This window comes from Podarcis liolepis (assembly GCF_965112155.1).
Source record: "Podarcis liolepis genome assembly, chromosome: 1".
NCBI classification, from domain to species: Eukaryota; Metazoa; Chordata; class Lepidosauria; order Squamata; family Lacertidae; genus Podarcis; species Podarcis liolepis.
Window position 1 is genome coordinate 12,375,180 of NC_139554.1, and position 22,025 is coordinate 12,397,204.

Below are 22,025 nucleotides of genomic sequence, written 5' to 3' on the forward strand. Positions count from 1 at the left end.
TCATAAAATAGATTCCATTATGTTGTTTACTCCCCAAGTAATTGTTCTAATAATTTTTTATTTCTCTCCTCTTCAGTGAAATGGGTTGGAGTTGGAAAATCAAGGGAATCGATGATCCAGCTCTTTTAAACACACAAAGAACATATGTGCCAAGAAGCAGTTTATTGTACATCTGTTCCTTTCTGTACCCAAACCAAGATGAAGATGCTGTTCTTTCTAGACTATGATTAGACATGCCTTGTACTTGTCATATTCTCAAGTAAATGTATCCAAAAATTAGGAACACAGAATAAGAACAGAAATTTTGGGGAGGGGAATCTTAAGGTCACATTTAAAAAGTGCCAAACCTGCACTGAATTATTTATTCAACTTGCTACCAGTAGTGAAGTTTATTCCAGATTGCAGAAGGTGTAAGGAGGAGGTTCCAATTACTATGTCAGGAAGCAATAATATGGCAGTGTTCAATGTATGTAGCATTTAAAATTGTGCTGGTTATGGAGCACTGCACTTGTGTAAAAACCAGCACAATTCAGTAATTCTCTTTCAAGCCCAGCAGTCAAAGCGACTACTTATTTTAGAAATAAAAGCTCTTCAGATATAAAGGGAGAAGAGATGCAAAAGAAGTTATGTCATGGGAGGAAGGAAGGCAATAGCTTAGGTCCTTTTTTTGGCAGTGGGTCAAACTGAAAATAGCCAACAGACCTAAGGGATAAAGAGCTTCCCTTGCAATATTTCCCAATAGGCACTCCACATGAAGTCCTTCAGAGATGGTGCTCTCTTGTGCCATTGTGCAGTAGGCACAAGGACAAAGAAACCACAGCAAAGTAAGAAAATGCCCAGGGAAACCAATCTTTGCAACATCCTGAAGTGCATCACTACATGGACAGGGTGTGGCTTCACTACATCCTTCATTTCAGCTGAGTAGATCCCTGGTCTTGGACCCTGTGTTGCCAAGCCATAGCATGGATTCCCTTCCACCAACATTACTTGCCACTGTGCTGCTTGATCACCAGCAGAATAAACAGGTAGATTTAAAAGAGGATTAGATAGATTAATGGAGGCTATCTATCTATCGTCATCTACTAACCCTCATGGCAGTGTTCAGTCTCCACATCTGAATACCAGTTCTAGAGTGGAGAGTGTCTGTTGTACGTGGGTCCTGCTTGTGTGATTCCTGTAGGGACCTGGTTGGCCACTGTAAGAACAGGATGCTGGACTGGACGGGTCACTTGCTTCAGCCAGGGGGCTCTTATGTTCTTAAAACAAGTTAACTAGAGGGGCTCCTCATCAGCCTTTCAAATAATGAGTACAGAATGACAGTGCTTTTTTCTATGGAGCTGTGCTATTATGGACTGTGGAGCTCCAATCCCAGCAAAATAAGCAGTGTGTATGAAGGAGGAATCCTTTTGGTTCATGCAGAACAGCAGTGTGGTTTTTTTGATTTATTCTGTGTAGTTATCCATGTGAAGAAGAGGGCTTAGGGCTTGGATCTGTTGCTACTTGCCTCCATTAAAAAAAAAAAAAAAAGATTAATTGTGCCATTGCAACCACAAGTTCCCCATGAATATGAGTGTGTTGTGGGACAATGAAGTGCCAAGCTGGAATGACATAATGGTGAATGTTGGTCTGGATGCACTTTTAAGGTCACTGCTTCCACTAGCAAAGGATGCGTCAGCCTCTGTCCATCCATCTGTACCACAGAGGATACTTGCCTTACAAGGTTGTTTGAAGGATTAAAACTAGATATTGCCTGTGAAGTGCCTTGAACCCTAGAAAGGGCTATACAGATCCTAAATATTGTGATTCTGACCTTATTGAGGCCAGAAGGTCTACCATTACGCAATGAACAAGTTTTAAAATAAAGCAGCCAAGGTGTGTTGCAACTGGGTGCTCCTGAATTGTTTTTATTGTGGGGGATTGTGGCCCCTGCCCCTTGCAATACCATTGCCTTGGACAGCTTGGAAATGGAGGTTATAGTTTATTCATAACTAATAGAAACTCAGGAACAGAGAGCACTGCATTGACTCTCACTGCCTTCTGCTTATTAGTTAATGGTTACAATTCAACACTGAACTAAGCATGCCTAAGCCCAGTGAAAACCAATGAGCTTTGGTGGTTTGGACTGTGACCAATGCCTTTCCTGGGATCCAGAGTAGTGTGTGTGCTTGCACAAAGGTATCTCTTAATTTTTCCTTTTGGTGGCATCCTCTCACGGAGGCTGCTGCCAGGAGAGCTGAAAAACCTTGTGGACAATCTTTTACAACTCTGGATCCTAGTCCTTATCTTTGCCTTAGTTTTGCCAGTTGTAACATGGCAGGTAATACTTACTTACCTACCTCATGTCGACAAAGTAGGCTCTAGCCCGCACTCAATGATACGCTTGTTAGTCTTTAAGGTGCCAAGGGGTTCTTTGTGTTTGCTGCAACAGACTGCTCTGGAATAATTTTTGTATGTTTTTATGAGAATGACGGTGGGCCTCACCCTTTTGAGAAGACTAACTTTCTGATTCACAGATTATGTTGACTTAACTTTCAGACTTAAATGTTTTGTTAAATAATTTGTAAAAGCGCTTTTAATTGACAGGAGGACCACTGCCAAGTCAGTTTTCGTTGCTGTCACAAATCGCCCAAGAATTTTTCCCTTAAGCCATGGTGCCTTGGCGTATATGCATTTGGCTTTTTGCCTTGCAGTTATCAAGCTTTGCTCTGTAATCACTTAGGAGTGACTGGCTTACTGCACCTTGTGGCTTGCTTCCTGCTTTGTAATTTGAAATGGCATTGTAGTCCATTATCTTTGCCCATTTGACATATTTTTTTTACGCTACTAACAAGATGCATACAGAATTGTAAGAGGAGAAGGGGTCCTTGTAGACCATCTTGTCCAATCTCCTGATTGCAATAGACTATCCAGAGCTAGTGCATCCTCAATAGATAGAAAGCTGCTGCAAGAGAAGAAAGCTGCTGCAGTCTTGCAATATAGGATGCTTAAACTCTTTCCAAAGTCTGTGTCAGTTGAGCAGCCTAACCTGGGGCAACATGAACCACAGTCTACTTGGAAGTGTTCCTGTGCAACATCCAGTGAAATTAATGTGAGCTGTGCAAGAACTTTGCTTTGATAAATCACATTCACTTCAGTGGAGCTGGCATGGAAGAACTCACTAGCGCATCATGCCCAATGACATCAGGCTTTTTAGTTTGCACTAAATCACAGTTGACCTTTTGTTCTGTAGCCTTATTCTGTTTTAACTAATCCATGAAGAATGTTATTAAGTTATTTTAATTGCAATCTGTTCTCAGTAAGTAATAGCACTGAATAAAATTCAATTTATTTTTATTTATTAGGGAATCATGTTACAGTCCACAGTGATTCAAACCAGCATAAGAAATGTGTTTCTGTACAATGCATGCTACTCTCTTGATGGTATCCTGTTAAATATTATATTGAACATTCACTTGAAATTTGTTTATAATTAGTTTCACAGGTTACATTTAATATTCATAACCTGAAGCAAATTGGTATGGTTGAATTAATAGGGTTGAGGACAGCATGGCAAGGCAGTGAAAATGTCTTAATTGTGCATCACAGCAAGGACTACAGTAAAAAGGTCAGGTTCCATGCATAACACTTTTATGATGCTCTATATCACACTTGCTGATACCAGCTGGGTGCACACAATTCAACAGATGCACTAGAAGTGTTCTCTTGATTTATTTTTGTATATGGTCAATAGGGCTGTACACTTTTATCTTACAGCTCTTTCCTTTGCTTTATAAAGCCTTACAAGAGTAAGAATTTGGTCTCTTGAGTCTTCTTTTGCATTCACAGAAAATCTTGATCAATATTCCACTGCTGTTCATGAGAATCTGTAGCAAATTAGCTAATGTATGTCCAGGGTGCAGTTCTGGTTTTTACATCGAGTTGGTTTGTGTGTGTGGTAGAAGAAAGAGGTCAGTGAAACTCTTTTAACCTGGTCCCAAAGCTCAGCTGAAACCTCTTTGGGGAAAGGGTTCTACAGCTGGGGCAAATCCACAGCAAAGGCCCTTAATCTCTAAAGGAGATCTTAATGACTGGGCAGGTCCATATTTTTTTACTCAAGTTTCTTAGATCCTGGCCTTCCTCCCATCTTGAGTTCAGGGTAGCTAGTAACCAATAAACAATCATGCAAAACAACACATAATATAAATCACAATATTGTAACAGTAACAACTAAGCAGCATAAAATATCAGTAAAACCACACCTGAAAATAGTTTACCCCAGTATACAAATGCCTCGCCGGTATAAAAATATATGTGCTACAGTCTGTAATGTGGAGCAGATAGTCCTTGATCTAATCTACTACCTACTGTTTTAAAAGAAAAAACAGTATCCTGAATTGTACCTTAAACAGATGGGAGAAATTTTAACAGTGGTTAACATTGGTAAAATGTATGTTCCATGTTGCTGGTTTCATTAAATAATCTTAGCGCCAGCCTTTTAGAACCCAAGGGCACATTTGGAAAACTAAGAATGTCATGGCTACCACCTCAAACTGTCTGCCATCAGGTTAGTAGTGATTGGCGTTTGTGGTAGACAGCCAAAAGAAGACAGCAGAGGAAGAGGATCTAGGAAGACAAAAAATAATGGGAACGCAGAGTAGTGCAATTCTCCTACAGTCATTAGAGCAGCATATCCAAGGCTTCAGTCCTCAGCTCTCCCAAGTTCCTGCCAGGGTAATTTTGCTCCTGCAAAAATAAAGCCATTGAACTCCAGAAACTTCAGGAGCAGCAGGATGCCAGAGAATGTGAAGTGGCTGCCACCCGGCACACCTCCACCGCCCATCATAGGGAATGCTTTGCAGGTGAAGACCAACAACCTGACTCAATACCTGGTTATGCTGTGCTACCCACACTCTGTCAGTACCCTTTCCAAGAGGAAGGCAAAGCACCAGCCTCAAGTCCTGCCCCCCCCCCGGTTTCCTAAGAAATATGCCACTGGGCCCATGCGTTCCCTGCTAAGTACCTCAAAATACAAGAAAAAAGCCCAACAAAATTTGTAAAATAAAGATTGGGAGGGGCAAAGTGCTCCCCAGATCTGGCAGAGATTTCAGATTTAGCTACTCTGTCTTGCACCAGTTGGCGTTTCTGTATAGTTTTCAAAGGCGTACAATTTACTGGCCAGTTACCCCTGCCCTGGTATGCATGTTCAAGAAGGGGTTGCAAATGGAACATCAATCCAGGTTCTTAATTTGAAAGAAAGGAGGGGCAGTTAGAAACCACTCTGTGCCCGTGTGAGCTCATGAGCACACAAAGAGATAAGTGCAGGGGAAGATGGTTTAAGAAAGGAGGAAGCCGCGTTTGGGAATAGTTACTTTCTTGCTGCAACATTTTGAATAAGCAGCTCCTTGGTGAGGTTCTTCTCAGCTGTGCGCAGCTGCGCCCTTTAATTAATTGAACATCTCGAGAAATCAGCAACGCAACAAGCCAAGCCCAAAGAAATAGAAATTTTTATTTTATTTTATTTTTCATTTTATTAATGAAATAGAAATTTTTATTTCATAAGCATTTATTCAGCGTTTGATTGTAAGAAAAGCCAGAAAACGGTTTACAAATATACATATATATGGCAACAGTACGACTTACCTACACGGAAGAGCCTCGGCACCACCCCCTAGCGATGACATCAGGGCTACGGTTCCTGTGGTAGGAGGGCCCCTGCTTAGAGCCCCGCCCACACACCGTCAGAAAACCCGCCACTGCCGCGCCTACCTGTGCTTCCAACGCCGCTCTGCGTCCTTCCTTATTGGCTGACACGCCCCGTGACGTTGAAGTAGGCGGGGTGCGTGGCGGCGAGATCCGAAAGAAGTTTGTTTTGCGTCGCCGTCGCCGCAGCTGCTGTTTTCCCGCGCGGGAGGGCCCAGCCAGCTACCTAAAAAGCAAGCGCTTCTCTGCCGGCGTCGTCTTTTGGTTCCGCTGGTCTCCCTCGGCGCGTGGCGTGAGGGGAAGGGGATGCCGAAGCGCTCCTGCCCGTTCGGGGACTCTTCCCCGGTGCAGCTGAAGACCCGCGTGAGGCTGAGGGAGCTGAGCCAGGGCGTCCAGGGCGAGCGCTACCGGCGCGAGGTCTTCGGTGAGGAGGAGGCGGCGGCGGCGGTTGGGCGCGAGGGAGGGTCTCGGAGCCGCGTTCTCGCGAGGACGAAAGTTTGGTCAAGGGCGCCGTTGCTTGACCAGTGTTTCACTCTCGCGAGAACTGAGTTCATTCTCTCGCGAGAACTGAACTCTTCAGCGGGGTGGGGGTGGGGGAAGGAGCAGAATGGAGCAAAGCCCCTTTTATTCTGGAAGGGGGAGATTCCTCCGTCTCCACATCTCCCAGCCTTTGCTAAGCACACAGCTCAAGCCTGCCTGGTGTTTGTTTCCTCTGAAGGGAAAACACTCTGCACATGCCCAGGGGCAGTGGTTCTTTCCTGGAGGGCGTTATTTGAAGAAATTTCCTCCCTCTCCTCTGCACCTCTCAGCCTTTCCCTGCTAAGCGCACAGCCTAACTAAGCATGCCTGGTCTTTCTTTCTGCACATGTCCAGGGATCAGGGGCTTCTCTCTTGAAGCGGAGACCCCCCCCCTTGCCCTGCCTCCAAGCATTTCTAAGCATAGAGGTGCTTGACCTCGAACCTGCCTGCTTTTTCTTACGAAAGGAGAGCACTCTGCACGCGCCCAGGAATTAGTGGTAATAATAATAATAATAAATTTTATTTATACCCCGCCCTCTCCAGCCAAGGCCGGGCTCAGGACGGCTAACAACCAATAATAAAAACAAGTTGAATGAATACAACTTAAAAACAAGATTAAAATACAACATTAAAACAATTAAAATGCAGCCTCATCACAGGAGGAGAAAGGAAAAAGAAAGAGGGGGACGGAATCAAATTGGCTCCAAGCCAAAGGCCAGGCGGAACAACTCTGTCTTACAGGCCCTGCGGAAAGAAATCAGATCCTGCAGGGCCCTGGTCTCATGAGGCAGAGCGTTCCACCAGGCTGGAGCCAGAGTTGAAAAGGCCCTGGCTCTGGTTGAGGCTAATTTTAACTTCCTTAGGGCCCGGGACCTCTAGGGTGTTGCTATTTATGGACCTTAAGGTCCTCCATGGGGCATACCGGGAGAGGCGGTCCCGAAGGTACGAGGGTCCTAGGCTGTGAAGGGCTTTAAAGGTCAAAACCAGCACCTTGAACCTGACCCTGTACTCCACCGGGAGCCAGTGCAGCTGGAAAAGCACTGGGTGAATATGCTCCCATGGCAGAGACCCTGTGAGGAGCCTCGCTGCAGCATTCTGCACCTGCTGGAGTTTCTGGGACAGCTTCAAGGGCAGCCCCGCGTAGAGCGAATTACAGTAGTCAAGCCTGGAGGTGACCGTTGCATGGATCACTGTGGCCAGGTCGGGGCGGGAAAGGTAAGGGACCAACTGCTTGATGCGGCAACTGGTACAGTTCAGCGATTTTTACACTCCAGACTTCTCTTAACTGCCTTCGCCTCTTTAGGATAGGAATGGGCATCGTGTGATGAAACACATGGCAGACCAGCTCTGCTGTGCTTTGAGAGGGAGATTCCTGACTGCTACCTTGGTGCTCTGGACTTCTACCCCAAAATCCTCCCTTGGGGGCGCTAGCGCTTAGGTAATGCTATTGTGCTGCTTGCCTTGCATCTTCTGTGGATGCTGAATCAGGTTCTGAAAACAGGGCCTTTTTACAAGAGGAAAATGGGATTAAAGTGCTCCTCAGCAAAGGGGCAGAGATATATTTTCTCTCTCTTTAACCTGTCAAGGAAGCACAAGCAGTTGCTGGGGAGGCTGTGACAGCCTAGTTCCCCTTGCTTTGGAAACCACATGCAAATTGAAATGGATAGAAATAAACATTGCCGTAAAGCTGTGGTTGCCGCTCCGCTTTGAAGTTAGGCTTGAAAGCAGCACTCTATTTTAACCAATAGAAGTTGTGTACTTGATTGCAACTGTGTGTGTGTGTGTGTGTGTGTGTGTGGTGCCCAAGGTCCCCCAAAAGTTGGTGACTCCTGCTGCAGAGTCACTCTGCATTGCACTTTCTAACTTTAATCCTGGTTATATTCTGCAGTGTGATCTCTCCTGGTAGATTCTGCAATGTGATTTTAAGATTTCCAGCTCCTTGCTAATTAATTTGGTTTGATCTCCATTGTGCCTCGCTTTCTTTTTATTTGCATGTTTATTCATGCGTCTTTATCTACATCGCACATTGGTGTGCTTTTGTGTGTGAAACCACACAGCTTTGCTTTTGTGCACATGAATGTATGGCCACACATATGGTGGAAGGTGCATATATTCTCCTGCCCTCCCTGTACACAAATATTCTGTCTCTCCCCCTCATTTTCACCCTACGACACATTTCCTATGCCCTAATTTTGCCACAGTGTTCTTTGTGCCACAACTAACACAGCTGCAGGGATCTGTGTAACATAAAAACCTTTAAATGTCAAAGCTGGTATATCTATTACACGTTTAAATCTAAGAATGCAGTGCATGTTGGGAAATCAGGTTCTTATTACTGTATAAACTGTTGCTTGGACATTAGAAGACCCTTGACTTTAACTAACAACTGGTGGTCGTAAGAGTTTGTGTTATAATAAGTTGATTGCAGATGAGTTGCATATGTTTGTTTTTGTTCCTGTGTGAGAGGAATCTGGGGTCAGTGCTTTATCCTGTGAGTAATGAGCAGTGACTGAAATGTGGGCTGGTGTTCTCATAATGGGGGATTGAATTCTGATGGGGATACGGTATTGGGAAAGTAGGGTCTGTTCCTTGGGTTGTTGCCATCTGGGCAAGTTGTGAGCTACTTCACATTCTCGGAACCTAGCAAGGGATCTGTAGGTAGCATAAAGAAGCAGCCTTCCTTTCCTCCTATGATGTGATCATAGAATTTTAAAGTTAGAAGGGACCACAAGGGTCATTTAGTCCAACCCCCTGCAGTGCAGGACACTTTTGCCCCATGTTGGGCTTGAACTTACGACCCTGCAAGTGCTCCAATTGGAGAACAGACTTTGCCTAATAATAATAATAATAATAATAATAATAATAATAATAATAATAATTTTTATTTATACCCCGGCCAGAGCCGTGCTCAGGGCGTCTAGCACCAATAAAATTTCAGTAAAAACATAATAAGAAAAAAGAAAAAGAACAATTTAAAATACAGGTTAAAATGCAATCCAAAATGCAGCCTCATTTTAAAAGTCAAAATCATAAAGGGGAGGGAAACATAAGGGTCAGACTGAGTCCAAACCAAAGGCCAGGCGGAACAGCTCTATCTTGCAGGCCCTGCGGAAAGATGTCAAGTCCTGCAGGGCCCTAGTCTCTTGTGACAGAGCATTCCACCAAGTTGGGGCCAGTACTGAAAAGGCCCTGGCCCTAGTTAAGACCAACCTTAACCACCTTGTGACTTGGGACCTGAAAAATGTTGTCATTTGTGGACCTTAAGGTCCTCTGCGGGGCATACCAGGAGAGGCACCCCCGTAGGTCCTAGGCCGCATAGAGCTTTAAAGGTCAAAACCAAAGGTGTCATGGGCTTTGAAGACACTCAAACTCAGGAAGAAAGGGAGAAATGTGCTAAGAGGAAGGCATGCTTGGCAAACGCTTACCATGCTCAACTCCTGCCCGGAAACCTATCTCCCCACTGTGGAAGAATGTGTAGATCCAGAATTGACCTCCACAGTCACTTACGGACTCACTGCTAAAACCCTGCTTTGGAAGACAATCTTACTTGGCTGTGAGTGGTCGCCAAAGAAGAAGAATGCAGGACACTTTTGCCTAATGTTGGGCTCAAACCTACGACCCTGAGATCAAGAGTCTCAATGCTCTCCTGACAGAACTAAAAACTTGCTGAATTGCTTTGGGGGAGGGGATGGAAACATTTAAGAAATTTGGGAGAAGATCCTTACTGCTGGTAGTTATTACTTGCTTGGATTGTCATCACTCATGACTGTGATATCTAAGAACATGCCAGGTTCTGGATTCAGTCCTTGGTGTCTGCAACTCCCAGTCAGCATAAACTTTGCTGAACTAGATGGGCTCCTCTGACTCTGCAAGGCAGCTTTCTTCTTTGCTTTCCTCTGAAATGGAAGCCCTTTTCTGGGTAGGGGAGCATGTCATAATCTGATACAGCAGACTTCTTTCTTTCTTGGGGAAGGTGATATTCAGTGGAGTGGGAAACCAGTTCGAGATAGTTTTCCGTTACCATTCCCACCTTGTCCTTTTTTGCAGAGAAAACAAAACAGCTGCTCTTCAGGGGTGCCCAGGCATACATGGATAACACATGGAACGGCAGCACGGTGGGAGCAGAGTCTCCAGAGCTGCATGCAGGCAGACCAGAAGCTTGCTCTCGGCTTAGTTGCAGCGGACAAATGTTAATTGGGCAGGATGGAAAACTTCTACAGCCCTGTGCAAGAGAAACAGGTAAGTAAATTTAGCCGGCTGTCAAGTACCTGTGCAGCGGATTCTTTTTCTGTTCACTTTTCTTCTATTGGGTTGCAATGTTAAGTTTGGTGTAACTGTGATATGCATGTATAGAGCAATTGACTTGCTCCAGTTGGGCTTCTCTGAAGGAACTGTAAGCCTTGATATTTGTGTGGCGTAGGGAGCAGACAGAGACTCACAGGGCATATTCAGGTGGTCTGCGGCATTTCTGTGAAGAACAGCAGGCACACTTCCTCCCTTCAGAGCAGCTGAATAGGATTCCGTATGCACCATCTAGTTTAGATTTTGGCATCGCAGAGCCTTGGACTTGATGATCCTCAGGATCCCTTACAACTCTACAATTATACGTAGATGGCTTGAAGATTGCGATCTGCTTTCTGAAATGGGTGCTTTTTCTGACACTTGATGCTGAAATCTGTTCTAACATAGAATCTGTACATTTCTACACAGCTCTGCCGGAATGCGTTTCCACGGCCTGCTCCTCGTGCGTAAGAACAGTTGACGTCAAAGAAACTTGCTCTCAGTGCGATCGGCACATATGCCAGAACTGCAGCAGACTCTGCAGCTGTTGCCATGTAGTTGCTTGCTCCTTGTGTTCTGTTACAGAGTAAGTGTCCGTGCGGACTAGGCATGAGTTAAAACTTCCTTCAGTTGGTTTGGGACACACTGCATGCTGAATGTAGCAAACTGGTTGGTAATAGCATTCCTTGCAAAATTGGTTTGGAGTGGGACATATGCCAAAAGCTGTAAGGAAGCATTGGCCCATTGTGTCATAAATGCAGTGGCCTTTGAACCTTGGATTGTAATTTGAACCTAGGTAATTAAGAAAATTGAGGAGAGGGAAAGGCAGTCTAGCTTAGCAGAACTCCCTGCAAATAATGGCATCGGAAATTTTCTCATGCCCTGGAGCAAGGCTGGAGAACCACTTCCAACCACCAGCGAGCCAAGTCCCCGGCCCTTGCAGGCTATTTTAACAGTGTGGCAAATCAAACTTGCGAGCAAAGGCACAGGCCGTTGCAAGCACTGACAACCAGCTGATTAGCACTGTGTGCAAAATCCACTTCTGCCAGGCAGCAAGCCTTTACCTGGCCCACAGGTAAAGGGCAAGAGATGGGCTTGCCTTGGGAATCAACAGCCTCGTGGGCCGAATAGGGAGGCTTCCCAGCCTGGGCTACTTTGGGAGGAAAAGAATATACATAAATGAGCTCCCCTGCAGCCAACATGAAATTGAACCATGAGTAAGCATGAATGAGTTTGAATGATTTCCCCCCACCTCCAAATACCCACACACTATCTGTTCCTGCTGCTGCTGATCTCCCTGGAACTAAGCAGGGAAGGAGTGAAGCAGGCTTATGATGTTCCTATGAGTATCCACATACTTTGTTTAGCCATGCCTAGCCATTGTATGGCTTAGCATTGCATGAGAACTGTGCCATTGTTTTAATTTGTTGCAGTTCACGGTTACACCTGCCCACCTACATCTCTTAAAGCAGTTTCCCACTGTAGCTAAATACATCCTGCGTGTACAGGTTATTCTGGTGTGGGCCTTGATTTAATCCAGCAAGGCGATTGGTTTTTCGGCTTCCCCTACAGCTTAATTTATTCAGCCTCACGCCTTCCTTGCATGTGGTAGAGGTGGAGCCGGCATTCTCTTCCTAAACTGTACAGAACACAAAGGTGCACTGAATTGCCTGTTACCTTCTTTCTTCTAGGTCCAATGATGTTGGCGAGCGAATACTTTGCAATGGCTGCTCCATGTTTGAGGACTAAAATGCTTGAAATGACAGTACTACGTTTGAAGGACATAATTATCTCCAGGATCTGTAAAGGAACTTGTTTGTTTAAATAGCTGGACAATTCCCACCCTATGTGACATTGGGGTGCCGCTTTATAAATAGTGTATATTTCTACAACTGTAATTTTAATAGAATAAACTTTTTATATTATCTCTCGTGGAGGGTGCATTTGGCTAGCCTTGCTGGCATCTGTTCTGATAAGGCAGAAGAGTTTTATTCAATTACATAGAAAAGCAACGTAATAGAAGGCTGAAACTTGAGGGAGAGCTTATTCTTCAGATGTGGAGTCTGGTTCGATCCGTGGCTTTTTTAGATAGGGCTGAGACAAATGGACAACTGTTGCCAGACAGTGTAGACCAGGGGTCTGCAACCCGCGGCTCCGGAGCCACATGTGGCTCCTTTACACCTTTGCCGTGGCTCCGGCGCGGATACTAGCGAGGGGAGGAGGCGCATTGTGCGCCCCGACACTCCCCACTGTGGCAGGCGCTGTACTGGCTATGACATCGCATGGGGGCGGTGCATGCGTTAGTCACGCACCGTCCCGACGTCACCTTCCCGGCCGCTGTCAGATCAGAGGGCAGCGGCGTGCATGCTTTAAATGTCGCAATGGTTTTGCGGCTCCCAGGGTTTTTTTTCTTTGGAAACGGGTCCAAGTGGCTCTTTTTGTCTTAAAGGTTGCAGACCCCTGGTGTAGACAAAAGTGAACTACAGGGGCCAGATGGGAATAAAGCCTCTTCCCATGGCCCTAAACTTTGAGGTGGTCAGAATATGATTCAAACTATTCACTGTAAAAGCTCCTTTTTCAGTGGCTTGGATCATTTAAGCGTCTCGTGTTTGCAGCATCCAATACTACTGCTAAACAGACTGTCCAGATTCAGTTTGTCTCTACTCCCCAGTTCTTAAGTAACACTTTGTTAGCAGTAAAAAAATGAGCCATCTAAATGTTTTAGATATATTTTTATAAACCCACTCATATGACTTATTTTAACTCTCTTCCTTCCAAGTAAGAGTGTTTGGGTATGCATGAAAAGCTGAAACAACCCTGCTCACATAACCTTCAAAGAGACTCAACCACAAACTTGTAGACTCTCCTGATACTACACTAAGTGGTCACGAGTCATATCATAAATGATGCCAAGTGGTTGTTCATGACACCGGTTGCATTAAATAGGGAACAGGTAAGTAGGAACGTTTAGGTACTTTTTAACTTTTAAAGATCAGTTTCACATTGGACACCCATCAGGAAAAAGCCGAGACAGAAAATGCTGAGGGAGAGCAAGTTATAGCAGGCGGCATCATTTTGGGATTGGTTAATTATCAGAGAAGCTTTATTTCAAGCTAGAGCGGCCACATTTATGTCCAAGTAGTAAAAATCCACTTTTGTAAAGCAGGTTTTGGATCTGAAAGCTTGCTGTGTGTGTGTGTGTTTAAAAAAACCCTATATGCTGCTCTCAGCCAGATTTTATTGCACAAGTGAACCCTTTGTAGCAGCTTTTTCTTTGGAGAGACTTTTTTCTCAAGCCCCGTTTCCCCTGACCAGCTTTCCCCCTTCCCACCCTCCTCCTTTCACACTCACTCGCTTGAGCTCAGCAGCATGGCTTCTTGCGCATCTCTGTACCAAGTCTGATGAGTCTCCTGGTCGTGGGGTCTTTGTGACAAAAGACCTGCTGCTAATGAGATGCTCCTTAAACACTTCCCATTTTGTATTTGCTGGAAGCGAAGTTCTCATTATGCTCGAGCTCTCGTCTCTCCCCCCTGACTTTGAGGGCAGGTATATATATTTTACGTCTAATGTAAAATCAAACACACACCTCGGTCTGCTCCTTTTTCTACTGTAGCTCCTTGGCAACAGCTTGTGTGCCCCCACCTTCTTATAGCAGGCTGATAATTCAGCCTTTAGCAAGGCCCTCCCAAATCCATTGCACAGCAGTCAGGGAGAAAAAGGTGCATCCAGTTTTGCTCTTTCAAAAGTCTGCATCGTTCCACCAAAGGCAAGGCCCGAGCTAACTTGTTAAAGCACATTTTATTGAAGTATTTTGAGGGAAACTTTCATATCATAAGTAAAAATACTAGAGTTGAATGTTGTAAAAAACAAACAAAAAAGAACACACAAAATGATGGGATTTCATGTAGAGGGGAAACAGGGTACATTCCCTTTCAAATTAAAAAAAAAAAGGTGTTAAGGAACTGCAGTATATTCAATCAACTTTTTTTGCACAGATAAGAGAACAGAAACAAAAGCATATCTAAAAAGAACATAAAGCCACAACTGAATAAACTGATTCGCGGCACAAGCGAGCGTTCAGAAATCCTGGCCCGTGTCAAAAGGCAAAGAGACAATTTAGTTACAAACGTCCGGCAGATTCAAAATGAGGTGGCTTCTGTGAAAATGCAAAACAAAGTGATAATAAAGGGCAGGGCATGGGGGAAGAAAGAGCTCGCTTTTCGAACATGTGGAAGTTTCATCCAATTTTTCTTTTTTTACATCCATCTGCAACTGCAAAAGGCAGAGCTTCCTCCTCACCAGGGATGGGGAACTTGCAGGCGCATGGATGTTGTTGGATCGCAATGCTCATCGGCCCCTGAGAGCGAGCACAGCAGTGCTCCAAAGGGCCACACATTCCCCACCCCTAGATCCAAGTGCTGCTGTCGCCACTGAGCTTTCCTCCCCACCCCCCTAAAAATAATCATTAAAAATGTACACTGAAGTGAGTGACGGAACACATGGATGTAGTAATATCAACGTGCATTTCACGTTCCCATTTTTAGAACTGCCTTTTATAAATATACGAACAAAGCTATGGCTTCGGTGCCTGAAATTTGACTTGTCAACTCGTTTGGCAAGATGTTTCGTCGCTTAAGAATATTGTGCGGTTGCTGTCGGCATCCCCCCCCCCTTTTTTCCTTTTGTCATTTAATATACAGGCATGCCTGCCCACCCCTCTCTCTGCTGGTCAATTCTGCAACTAAGAAGTGTTTGGGTTTTGGGTTTTTTCCCCAGTTGAAGTTGGTAAAACTGGCTCGTTTCTCCAAGGCACAACTAGTAGGAAACTGGGATGAGAATATAGTCTGGGAAGATGAGTGCAGAAAGACCCTTGTACGACTTCTGCTGGTTTCAACGTGGCCCATGGCAAGAGAAAATGTCCGTGGATATCTGCTGGTATTCAGCAAGATTAAACCTAGATAAATACACTCAGATGGAATAATTAAAACTCACTGCCTTTAGTAGACTACCTCCCAGTGCACTGCAAAATATAAAGTTCCATACAGCTCCATTTGATATGTAACTGTGTACTGTCTTTTAAGAAGGCGTGGTAGCATAACTATCGGTTCTGATTTTACCTCATTGAGGCCGTTAGTGCCATTCCTATTATTAGTATCTTAACTTTGCTGACATTTTTTTTGTTTCGTTTCTGTCCAAATAGCGGCTGAACCTATTGTTATCGCCAGAGTTTGTTCCGGCTATTTTTGCATTGTTGCTTGTATTGCACTACCTAAATCTGTCTCTCATCCTAAATATATCTAATTATTCAGAGTGCAGGTTCACTACTTACATAATGAAATGGTATGCAATAAATTAAAAAAAAGAGGTTTTCTCAAATGGTCACTGCTGCTGCTGCTGCTAGGTTGAAAACCTTAAACTTCTTCTTTTTTTAACTTTTTAATAAAGTTTTCCACAAAAAAACCCCAAAACCAAATAATAATGGAAAATCTGAAACTGCTAGAAAGAAAACAGTTTTGGTGCATATTCTTAAAAACCAAAAAAGGTCGTTTTTCAGAAGAAAAAGCCTTTTTCTTACATTTTTAATTGCGCTCTATGAGTGGATCCTTTGTCTTCCTTCCTCAAAATTGCTTCAGAGATTCCGATTCAAAAATGCATCAGGATTGTTTTAAATACACAACCTGTGAGGCTTCCTACAAATTCAACTAAACTGTAGTACAAACATAGTTTGCAAATCATGTATCGTAGAGAGATCTCTAGTGTCCGTCGAAATTATAAGGTCCCCAAAATGCAGTCTGATTGGTTCCTGTGAATGGATAAATGAAACACTAAGCCGTTCCGCTGGCCGAGTAAGAGAACTGAGGGAAGTGCGGTCGTCGCTCGCTATCGACATAATCCATATTGTCATCTGGAAGCAGAAAGAAAGCATTCTATTAATCTGTTGAGATACCAATGCGTGCAATGCTTTACGAGCAAGGCTTTAAAGACTTCAGGCTTGTTGGTCTACTTTGTTTTGGTTACCCAAGACCTACTAACCAGAGCTAGATGCAAAAAGATATGTTGTGTTACAATTAAAGAACAGCGTGCCTCTGAGCATATTCTGAGCTGGGAATCATTAAACTAAACTGAGCTCACAGTCCTTTCACACAGGAGTTAGCTCCAGGTTAGGGGCTTTATGCAGAAAAGTCCCAGGTCCAATCTGTGCCATCCCCAGGAGACACCCCTTGCCTGAAACCTGAGAGAGATGCTGTCATTCAGTGTACACAACACTGAGGAAGATGGACCAATGTTTTGACTTGGTCCAAGGCAGCTTCCTATGTTCCTAACCTTTCTTTACCTTAGCAGCCTAATAGAGTTGCAAAAAGGAGTTTTGTGGTTGCAATTGTTAGGATTCAGAAACACTTGTCCGTCTACTTCAAACCTCCCAGTGATCTCCAAGTAGCTCTTGTTCTATCTTTTGTCCACTCCTAGTTTCCTGGGTAACTTCAGAACGCACGCACTGTGGCTCCCTGTCTCAAGAAGCTAAGTCTACACAGGTTGTCTAGCCAACAAAGGGGGAAGAGAGAGGCAAGTATAATGGAAGGAATGGGGAACTGGTGACCCTCGCAGGGCACTTCCATCATCCATGGCTCTTGGCCATGCTGGCTGGAGCAGATGGGAGTTGGGAACAGGCAGGTGAAGCCAAACGAAGTTTAAAGAAGGAAGCCTGCAGAACAACTTTCAACCAGCCCAGCATTCCTGTTTGGACTTCGTAAAACCAGAGGTTCAAACATGAGCTGGTTGAAAAACCTTTATTTTTGTAGGGGATTTCCATGCAATATCCTTCCTGAATCAGGAACAGGTTTGCATGGGATCCTGCTCAGCTAAGGAGGTGGGGGTTAAATCATGGCTGACTTGGTTGGGGAAAGGTGTGCATAATTTAGCATCCTCCTCCTCTCCTCCAGTTGTCATCTGAACCACTCTCAACCATTGGGCTGACGTTGAGACCTCATGGACCCCCTGGTGGGCTGAAATTGGCCTACAAGCCACAGGTTCCCAACCCTCGGATCTGCAGTGCTTTCGATAAAACTACAGATAACCAGATTTAAGTCTTTGCTTTCTGGGAGATACTGACTGAATCCCTGTCAGTGCAGGCAATCCTTTCATTAAGACAAACCTGGTGATATAGAGTGATGTAAGTCTTTATGATGACAACCGCAGCAGTTTTTACCTTGATCAGGAGGGGTGATAGTGATCATCTGTGCTGTGAATTCTTCATCAAAGTAGCGCGTGTCCGTTTCAGATGTCACTTGCGGTTTAAATGGTGGTATGAGCTGGAAGAAAGGAAGAGAAACAAAGGCATCAAAATTTACCACCCTACCATCGGCGTGTGTGTGTGTGTGTGGTTTCGCTCCTTTAAAAATGGCTAACTGCTGATTTCACTTAGCATAATGTAGTTCTGGCACCTGATCTGGCTTTTCACCCACTTTCTAAATGATTGCCTGGTGTACTGGACTTGAGAGAATGGGTGGCTCGTTTAGAGCGCAAGACCCCACAGAGCAGACAAATGGACCTTAAAGCGTGATGCTGACCCATTTAAATACGTCTGTGCTGTTTTAACTTTTTTGTTTTGTTTTAATTCACAATCCGAAGCGATGGGAAACAAGGTGATGATGCGCACGATTTAGGGGCAAAAAGCCAAGTGATTATACTGTCAGTTTTAGAAAACAGCGGAACTAGTTTATACATAACCACCTGCTCACATGACACTGCTGTGCCCCAGCGCAGGCCATACGGGTCCATTTATAACATAATGCTAAGCCAAGAGTAGCCAATGTGGTGCCTTCCAGACTACAACTCCCATCATCCCTGACCACTGGCCATGTTGGCAGGGGCTGATGGGACTTGGAGTCAAACAACATTGTTTCTCACCAGTGGTAGTCCCGCCTACGGCTAGTGGGGGCTGGCAGGGATGGAGAACCTGTGGGCCTCCAACATTGCTGGGCTGCAACCCCCATCCTCTCTTGAGCACTAGCCATGCTGGCTGGGGCTGATGGGAGTTGCAGTTCAGCGATATCCGGAGGGCCACTGGTCAGCCACTCCAGGATCAAAACAGTATTGGCATCAGATGGGGAAAAAGAGAAGAAGCCTATGCAGAAGAAGATAAAGCTGAACCACCACTATTATGTGTTAAGAAAAGGTCAATAAGAAGGGGGGTTTCTTGGGGGGGAGGAGAGGGAATTCTGCCATTATAATTCTGTTGATTGTGCATGCCTGCATGCATGGAATCAGAGTACTTTCTGTACTCATAAAAATGCTGGATCACTTCCCAACGCAACCTGAGAGCCAGCAAGGCTTGATCTGAATTCATAATGACAAGGCATCAACCAGGAAGCAGAAAACAAGACAGCTGAAATTTTGGTTCCACGGTGCGTCACAGGTTACCTGCATGGGAGACTATTGGTGCCCAGGAAGTTGAGCAAAGGCCATTCCAAAGTGCAAGCAATGGAGACACCCCCATATCTGCTTACACAATGCAGCTGAACTCCTAGGAGTTCTTGCGTGAACGTGGAGTTGGGGGTGGTGGCAGGGGAGACAACAGTCCGTTGCAAAAATATTCTGGTCTGCCAGACTGGTCGGCTGCGAAAAATACTAAAGCTTAAAAATATTAAGGCTTCAACCTGAAGCATGCTATGTAAAGATGCGCAAAGATTGGCCTTTAACTCTACAGCACAGCAGTGCGAAAACTCCTGCAGGGCAGTGACCAGGGGAAATAGCAGATAGACTTAAGCTATTAAAGTGTTTAAATTCCAAGTGAAACATTCAAAAAATGCAACAAGAGCCAGTTTTTTAAAAAGAGATGCATAGTGGAAATGCAGGTAAATGATGGCATGACTGGCACTAACTGAACCCGTGTCACCCCTTCCGTTTTTCTCTGCAAGAAGCTTGGAGACAAGGGAAGCAGGATAAGCTCTGGGAAGTTTTATGGGCTCTGAACAGGGACAGGAGGAAGATGCTGACACACAGGGGGCAAATGCAACTGTAAACCATCTTTCCCATCTGATTGCACAAGGCCTTTTTAATTAACCTGAATGGCATGATACTTGGAAATGTCCATGCTGACAGCAACATTCAGTGAAATGTTAATCAAGGAACCATCCTCAAGGCCGCTGAATCCAACAGCCGTCACTACGTGAGCCAAAAAAGCCCATTTGTGAGCCAAAAAAAGAGCCCATTTTGATCGGCTAACAGACAGCCACACCAGCTATAAACTTGTGTGGGTGTTGAACACTAGAGGGTGGCAGAGAGCCACACTAGCAAAGCCATGGGTTATGAGGAAGGGGGGGGGGGGACACCATCCGGTTCCCAATCCTTGGTTTACTGGCTTATATTACTGCCTCCAGCTGTGAAGCACCAACAAATCACATCTTCCAACATGCAAAACTCTGAATACCTTTTTTTCATACACATCTTGCCATACGATGCCAGCAAAAAATTTGTGTTGCATAATCTCCTTGGCGTCATCCTGTCCACCGCCTAACCTGTGGGGAGAAAAATACCAGCGCCACTTTAGCACGGTGCAAACGTTTTGTGTTTATACGTGGTTTTATAATGGTTACTCATTTGGCCTTTGCGAAAATGACTCGTTGCTAAGTGACAATGCAGGAGTGTGTGGACAGGGATGGTGCCTCTACCAAGTAGGCCCTGCGCAACCTTGCATGCTGATCGCGCCACTTATTTATTTAATAAAATTTATATACCACCTCTGAATAACCCTCTAGTAAACCTCTAATAAAAAAGCCTGTAATAAAAACTTCTAAACAGTTTAAACGATGTTATTAAAATTATCAGTTAAAAGCAATTCAAATGCATTTAAAAAGAATTAAAATGAACAGCGAGAAAAGGATAAAACACATCAATAACTACATACCTGGACAGGCTTGCCTAAACAAAAAAGAATCTTAAGCATGCATTTCACATAAAAACATTCAACAGCTTTGAAACCAAGTCAAATAATCATCCTGAACTGCAGTGTAGTCTCCAGAGTGGATATTTTTTTGTGGGTGGGTGGGGGAAAAGGAAGAAACGCTTTGTAATCTTTACTTGCTCTGTGATGTTCCATTTCCCCACATTCGGACACTGGGATGACACAGAAGGCGTTTCACTGCTCATTTTAGAGGATGCTCTAGGCACAAAGGGGAACTCTAACTTAAACAAGCCAGAAAATAACAGCACTAGAACTGACTCACACCAGGAGAGCACAGGAGAACAAAGAGCACAATGGCCCTTCCAGTACGGCTGGGCGGTATCTGGTTTTCAGCATCACGACATATCAACAGCTAAACAGTGTGATCCACCCTGAAGTCTGAAATAAGGATGGAGCTATGAAGGGGCATCGGTTGGCTTCACGGTTTTCCCCGCACTGTGATTTTTGCCGGCGCCTGCTCTTGTGATTCGCTGCCCCCAGCATGAGGCCGGGGAGAGCTGAGCTGGCAGAGTTAACAGGGGCTGCAGGAATCGAGAGGAGCATCGGCCGGCTTCACAGTTTCCCCCACATTGTGATTTTTGCATAACACACACACCACATGCTTCGCGATACATCGCCATGTCAGGAATTACTATGCCGATATCACGATATGGACTTCAAACCAGTTTGGGATGATATCGCAGTTTGCGCTCTATAAGACGCACCAGGCCATAAGACGCACCTAGTTTTTGGAGGAGGAAAACAAGAAAAACAATATTCTGAATCCCAGAAGCCAGAACAGCAAGAGGGATCTGGCTTGTGGGATAGCCTCTTGCTGTCCTGGCTTATGGGATAGCCGCGCGCAGCCTCTCCCGGGCAGGGGGATGAAGGCTCCCCCAAGACCCGCGCTCCCTTTAAAGAGCGTGTGGAGCGTGTGTGCGGCTCTTGGGGGCTTTTCCCTCTTTAAAGGGAGCGCTGAGCAGAGCCTCCCGTCTGCATTCACTCCATAAGACGCACACACATTTCCCCTTACTTTTTAGGAGGGGAAAGGTGCATCTTATAGAGCAAAAAATACGGTACAGTGGTGCCTCGCAAGACGGAAATAATCTGTTCCGCGAGTGTCTTCGTCTAGCGGTTTTTTTGTCTTGCGAAGCAACCCTATTAGCAGCTTAGCAGATTAGCACTATTAGCGGTTTAGCGGCTATTAAAGGCTTAGCGGCTTATAAAAAGGGGGGAGGGAAAGCGGAAAAAAATGGCAAGACTCGCAAGACTTTTTCGTCTTGCAAAGCAAGCCCATAGGGAAATTCGTCTAGCGAAGCAACGCAAAAATGGAAAACCCTTTCGTCTAGCGGGTTTTTCATCTTGCGAGGCATTCGCCTTGCGGGGCACCACTGTATATTGATATATCGCCCAGCCCTACTAACTAGTTCAGCATTCTGTTCTCGCAGTGGCCAGCCAGATGCCCATGGCAAATCCACAAGCAGGACTGGAGCACAGCAGCAAGACTCTTCCTACCTGAGATTCCTAGCCACTGTCTTTCAAAGGTGTGCAAGGTTAGTAGCCATTAGATAGCCCTCTCCCCCTCTAATTTGTACCATCCTTT

General features: G+C 44.9%; 3 protein-coding genes and 1 long non-coding RNA gene across 8 annotated transcripts in view; 2 read left to right on the forward strand and 2 right to left on the reverse strand.

Moving 5' to 3' along the window:
- The window catches only part of ADSS1 (adenylosuccinate synthase 1), a 36,564-nt gene extending 32,775 nt beyond the window's left edge, over positions 1–3,789 (forward strand). For all 3 annotated transcript variants that reach the window (XM_083519274.1, XM_083519272.1, XM_083519273.1), the window contains one exon: positions 77–3,789. In XM_083519274.1, coding sequence (XP_083375400.1) covers positions 77–129 — 53 coding nt within the window. In that variant the 3' untranslated portion in view covers positions 130–3,789. The remainder of the gene's footprint in view (positions 1–76) is intronic.
- Positions 1,520–5,843, reverse strand: LOC310685818. Its single transcript, XR_014515556.1, has 2 exons — positions 5,746–5,843; positions 1,520–4,722 (listed from the first exon to the last, which is right to left on the reverse strand). It is a non-coding gene; the product is annotated as an uncharacterized lncRNA (long non-coding RNA).
- Positions 5,791–14,369, forward strand: SIVA1 (SIVA1 apoptosis inducing factor). 2 transcript variants are annotated; one of them, XM_083520382.1, is made up of 5 exons: positions 5,791–6,103; positions 10,246–10,437; positions 10,909–11,065; positions 12,171–12,603; positions 12,936–14,369. In XM_083520382.1, exons 1-4 carry the CDS (start codon positions 5,986–5,988, stop codon positions 12,226–12,228), a joined length of 525 nt encoding a protein of 174 aa, XP_083376508.1. In that variant the 5' UTR covers positions 5,791–5,985; the 3' UTR covers positions 12,229–12,603; positions 12,936–14,369. The 2 variants fall into 2 exon arrangements, with proteins under 2 accessions (XP_083376508.1, XP_083376507.1); XM_083520381.1 differs by having other exon boundaries at positions 5,815–6,103; positions 12,171–12,616; positions 12,956–14,369.
- AKT1 (AKT serine/threonine kinase 1) overlaps positions 14,259–22,025 on the reverse strand; it is a 122,289-nt gene continuing 114,522 nt past the window's right edge. For both annotated transcript variants that reach the window (XM_083519135.1, XM_083519136.1), the window contains exons 12-14: positions 19,910–19,997; positions 17,687–17,789; positions 14,259–16,384 (exon numbers count right to left, since the gene is read on the reverse strand). In XM_083519135.1, coding sequence (XP_083375261.1) covers positions 16,305–16,384; positions 17,687–17,789; positions 19,910–19,997 — 271 coding nt within the window. In that variant the 3' untranslated portion in view covers positions 14,259–16,304. The remainder of the gene's footprint in view (positions 16,385–17,686; positions 17,790–19,909; positions 19,998–22,025) is intronic.

Coding starts and splice junctions, on each gene's coding strand:
- SIVA1 (XM_083520382.1), top strand. CDS start 5,986: ATGCCGAAGCGCTCCTGCCCGTTCGGGGACTCTTCCCCGGTGCAGCTG. Junction 10,438..10,908: donor GCCCTGTGCAAGAGAAACAG/GTAAGTAAATTT, acceptor ATTTCTACACAG/CTCTGCCGGAATGCGTTTCC. Junction 11,066..12,170: donor TCCTTGTGTTCTGTTACAGA/GTAAGTGTCCGT, acceptor TCTTTCTTCTAG/GTCCAATGATGTTGGCGAGC.